Source organism: Colias philodice, chromosome 21, assembly GCF_061535455.1.
Source record: "Colias philodice isolate Cphi_HAF_F1 chromosome 21, ilColPhil1 Martin Lab GWU primary, whole genome shotgun sequence".
NCBI lineage: Eukaryota > Metazoa > Arthropoda > Insecta > Lepidoptera > Pieridae > Colias > Colias philodice.
This window is the reverse complement of record NC_143106.1, coordinates 10,558,768-10,563,638: the sequence shown is the minus strand read 5'-3', so window position 1 is coordinate 10,563,638 and position 4,871 is coordinate 10,558,768. Positions and strand designations below refer to the sequence as shown.

At 47.3% G+C, this 4,871-nt stretch overlaps 1 protein-coding gene across 1 annotated transcript; it reads left to right on the top strand.

The window, feature by feature from the left end:
- Positions 1 to 360: 360 nt before the first annotated feature.
- LOC149479180 (membrane-bound alkaline phosphatase-like) lies at positions 361 to 4,582 on the top strand. Its single transcript, XM_089708437.1, has 6 exons — positions 361 to 555; positions 1,203 to 1,395; positions 1,508 to 1,680; positions 2,628 to 3,127; positions 3,448 to 3,599; positions 4,180 to 4,582. Exons 1-6 carry the CDS (start codon positions 424 to 426, stop codon positions 4,437 to 4,439), a joined length of 1,410 nt encoding a protein of 469 aa, XP_089564563.1. The 5' UTR covers positions 361 to 423; the 3' UTR covers positions 4,440 to 4,582.
- The last annotated feature ends 289 nt before the right edge of the window (positions 4,583 to 4,871 follow it).

Below are 4,871 nucleotides of genomic sequence, written 5' to 3'. Positions count from 1 at the left end.
TATTTTTGCATTATTGATACCATCGATCTGAATAACCGTAGCGAATACTTTATGCCGTCGACGCTGGAAAGAAACAACGCAATTTTTATATGCAAATTTGCTCTTGGTTCTAAAGGAAGATAAGATAATGAATAATATAAAATGTGCGCGCGGCGGGCAACGGCTCCACAATACCGGAGAAGCAGCAGCATGGGCTCCTTCCTGCGAGCGTGCGCAGTGTGGCTGGCGCTGGCGGCGAGCGCGGGCTGGGCGCGCGGCGACAGCTACCACCCGGAGCAGCGCGCGGGCGGGGCGGCGCGCGCGGCCCGGCCCGCGCCCGACGCGGCCGAGCGCACGGCCGCGCACTGGTTCGCCGAGGCGCAGGCCGGCATCGCCGAGCGGCTGCGCTACCACCGCGCGGAGGGCAGCGCGCGCAACGTCGTCATGTTCATCGGCGACGGCATGTCCGTGCCCACGCTCGCCGCTGCGCGTACGCTGCTCGGCCAACGCAACGACAGGCCCGGCGAGGAGGCCAAGCTGTCCTTCGAGAAGTTCCCCACCGCCGGCCTTAGTAAGGTAGGTATTTAAACTACATGATAAACTAAATAAGATAATAGTAAACGTAATCTTAGTAACCTATATCAGCCCAACTTCAGGAAAAGTATTTTTGGAACGAAGTTTCTTATCGCGCGTTGCGAAAGGGGGCTAGACGGAAAAAATGTTGTGTGGTTTTATGAAACCACGGTAAAAGTGAAACTTTCCGAACACTGCTTTATACCTACTCGGCAGCCGACCGTCACGCGACATGCGCTACACAGACCAAAAAGTTTGAGACGATGTAATAAAAGTTTCACTTTATATATTTTTATTTAACTAAACAATACTGGCTAAGTCTGGAGAGGAAGGCGTCGATCGTCTCTAGCACAGGAATGTTCCTAGTTGAGGCGATCGTCGTGTCTAATTTGTTTTGTATCTATTTCCATTTCGTCGTTTTTAAAAAATATAATTATAACTAGTTAATCGAAAGGAACTTCGTTCCATCCGGGTTACGCTGGCACCTCTTAAGTTTTTATTCCAAATATCACATACCTAAATTCTCTCCTGTGAGATCGGTAGGTATATATTTAAAGATATTACCTATAAATTAGAACATATTATTAAAGCAGAATTTATTTTTATTGTTTGAGCGTGTCACTTGAATGAGAATTTATTCGTTTATTCAGACGTATTGCGTAGACCAGCAAATCGCCGATTCGGCCTGCTCGGCCACGGCGTACCTGTGCGGCGTGAAGGCGAACGAAGGTACGATCGGCGTGACGGCGGCCGTGGAGCGCCGCGACTGCGCCGCCTCGCTGCGTCCCGACGCCCGCCTCGACTCCATCGCCGCCTGGGCGCTGGCTGACGGCCGGGACGCTGGTGAGGGTCACGGTTATGCTTTCCGATGATAGCTATTTCATCCAATCGAATGCTTCTTTTTTATTAGTCTAGAAATAAATACGCTCGGTGTTTTTGTTTTCTGTCAAAACAGGTATCGTTACGACTACGCGAGTGACGCACGCGTCTCCCGCTGGCGTGTTCGCTAAAATCGCAAATCGCGACTGGGAAAACGACGATTCAGTCCGCAGAGCCGGTCACGACCCTGCTCAATGCCCCGACATTGCTCAGCAGCTGGTGCACGAGAAACCTGGAAATCAGTTTAAGGTTTAAACTGGCTCATTGTGATCGTCGATTTCATTTTTCTGCTTTAATAATACCAGAGTTAGTTGTATTAAAACTTAGGATTATAAACATTATCTCGATTCAGACTCAAATGAAAAATGATAAGAATGAAAAATTGAAGAATCAACGACTGCAGTTTCATATATTATTAAGATATTTAAATTTCATATACAACTAGTCATTGTCCCAGAAAACGTTGTCTGCCTTACTCACTTATCACTTATATGTATGAAAATATATGTGGGCCGAATCTCAGATCTACCCGATAGGTACACAAAATTGTATGAGAACCGGTCCAGCCGTTCCGGAGGATTATGGTTACTAACATTTTGACTCGATAATTTTTTATTTTACTAGCTGTCCCGGCAAACGTTGTTCTGCTTTACTCTTATCACTTAGGGTTATGAAAAGTAGATCTTGGCCGATTCTCAGACCTACCAATATGCACAGAAAATTTCATAAGAATCGGTCCAGCCGTTTTGGAAGAGTTACAGAGTATGGTAACTAACATTGTGACACGGGAATTTTATATAATACTAGCTGCTCCGCGCGGTTTCACCCCCGTGGCTCCACTCCTGTTGCCCGTAGCGTGATGAAATATAGCCTATAACCTTCCTCGATAAATGGGCTATCTAACACCGAAAGAATTTTTCAAATCGGACCAGTAGTTCCCGAGATTAGTGCGTTCAAACAAACAAACAAACAAACAAACAAACAAACTCTTCAGCTTTATAATATTAGTATAGATACATATTATGTATAATATTTATAAGTATGTACGTCACTAACGTTCATGATATAATACAATAATCCAAACGAATTTGTGTTACTGGAATATTTTTAATAACTTCTTATCAATACATATATACATTTATATACATTTTTGAAATATTATAAATCGATTATCTAATAATTTATTTTTATATTAGGTTATATTAGGCGGCGGAAGACGAGAGTTCTTATCGCAGGGCACGCTCGACGAGGAAGGAGGCGCGGGGCTGCGCACGGACGGGCGCAACCTCATCGAGGAGTGGCAGCAGGACAAGCGCGCCCGCAACGCCAGCCAGCGCTACGTGTGGAACCGCTCGCAGCTGCTGGCCGCGCAGGCCGACCCGCCCGACTACCTGCTGGGCCTGTTCGAGCCCAGCCACATGCAGTACCACCTGGAGGCCGACCCCGCCACAGAGCCGACGCTCGCCGAGATGACCGAGACGGCCATTCGCCTGCTGAGCCGCAACGAGAGAGGCTTCTTCCTGTTCGTGGAGGGCGGGCGCATCGACCACGCGCACCACGACAACTACGCGGAGCTTGCGCTCGATGAGACCATCGAGCTGAGCGAGGCCGTGGCGCGCGCCGCCGCGCTGCTGCCCGAGCGCGACTCGCTGCTCGTCGTCACCGCTGACCACGCGCACGTCATGGCCTTCAACGGGTACGCGCGCTCCCGGGCCTTGCGAACCGACAGGGAGAACGATTCGATTTACATTTTTTATTGATGGATTAGAGTATGATTAATAAGAATGAGAATTTTAATTGAGATAAATTAAAGAAAATAAAAAAGTTAAAAGTTCACATAAATTATAGGCAATTTTTTTATTATATAATATATGTAGTAAGTCACACGATGCGAACTCACCGCATGGAAATCTAGGCAGTTTTTGGAATTCGGTAATCTTATGCGAATACATACATAAATATTTAAAACAAAAAAGGGACAGATAAAAATAAAAGCACGTTTATATCGCGCAACAGGTACACAGGCCGCGGCTCGGACATCCTGGGCGTGTCGGACAGCCGGGACCGCGACCGCGTGCCCTACATGACGCTGTCGTACACCAACGGGCCGGGCCACCGCGCGCAGCTCGACGGCCGCCGCACTGACGTCACCGCCGAGCCCGACTTCCGTGAGTCCTACTTACTACCTAGTAAACTGAGAGCCGATCGAATGCAGATTGAAAACGTGATAAATACCTACTTAAGGCCAATTCGAAAATTCAAAGATCAAAATGTTTACATATTATCTAGATTCTAGATAACTTATCGAAATAATCTCGAAACGACTCGTTATACGAGTCGTAATTAATTATATTTTAACGATAGTCGCTTATCCCTAATCTGTATCGAAACGCATTTTATTTTATTTTACGAATTAGGCATTAGGAAATTTATCATGTCAATTTTATTATTTTACAACCACTTTATATATTTTATGGATCTCTGCATAACACTATAATATCCAGAGACGAATCGTACTCGGCCACATTCTACATAATAATATATTCTATAAATTCTACACAATATATCCTATACGTACATAGGCTCCGAGTAATAAATACACGGACCCATCATTTTCGTACTGCTCATCCTTATGGTGGACCGTCGATAGCAAGCGGAATCACGAATGAAATAAAACTGCTGCGATTTTCCATAATGGAATCGAACGCGAGGCGCGTCACCCGCCACTGACCGCTGGGTTGCCCGCAGGCGCGCTGCACTGGCGCTCGCACGTGGAGGTGCCGCTGAGCTCCGAGACGCACGGCGGCGACGACGTGGCCGTGTTCGCGCGCGGGCCGCAGCACGCGCTGTTCTCGGGCGTGTACGAGCAGAGCCAGCTGCCGCACCTCATGGGCTACGCGGCGTGCCTGGGCCCCGGCGCGCACGTGTGCCCCGCGTCCGCCGCGCCGCCCGCCGCCGCCCCGCTGCTGCTGCTGCTCGCCCTGCTCGCCCTCGCTCACCGGCTCTAGCGTGTTTCATTATGTATACGTAGCTTTAAGTCCATTATTCGTTATTTATTTCTTAAATTTCAAGATTGAGACGATCATTTGTACATAATACGCAGTACCGTACTCATTATCCAGATTATAATATTATACGACACGTTTTCTTGGTATTTTGTTTTCTTAATATCTCTTAATAGTTGTGACTAGGGATCCGCCCCGACTTAACCCGCGGTACGTATTTTATTTTTACATTAAACAGCCAGGCAGTTAACTGCTTGAACACCTGATGGTGAGTCGTGGTGCCACCTATGAAAGGATACGCCTGCCTATAAATAGAACTCTTGCCTAAACACATTTAAATGTATATTCCTCTGGAAATCTAGAGAAATCTGGATGCGGCTAGTGGTTGGTAGAAGGAAGGTAGAAGGCGTTATAGTCCTTTGTTAGGTTGATGGT

What these genes read in the sequence shown, in the direction of transcription:
- LOC149479180 (XM_089708437.1), top strand. Translation starts at nt 424, where the DNA reads ATGTTCATCGGCGACGGCATGTCCGTGCCCACGCTCGCCGCTGCGCGT. An exon ending in AACCTGGAAATCAGTTTAAG is followed by an intron (nt 1,681 to 2,627) that starts GTTTAAACTGGC and finishes TTTTTATATTAG; the next exon opens with GTTATATTAGGCGGCGGAAG. An exon ending in CACCGCCGAGCCCGACTTCC is followed by an intron (nt 3,600 to 4,179) that starts GTGAGTCCTACT and finishes GGTTGCCCGCAG; the next exon opens with GCGCGCTGCACTGGCGCTCG.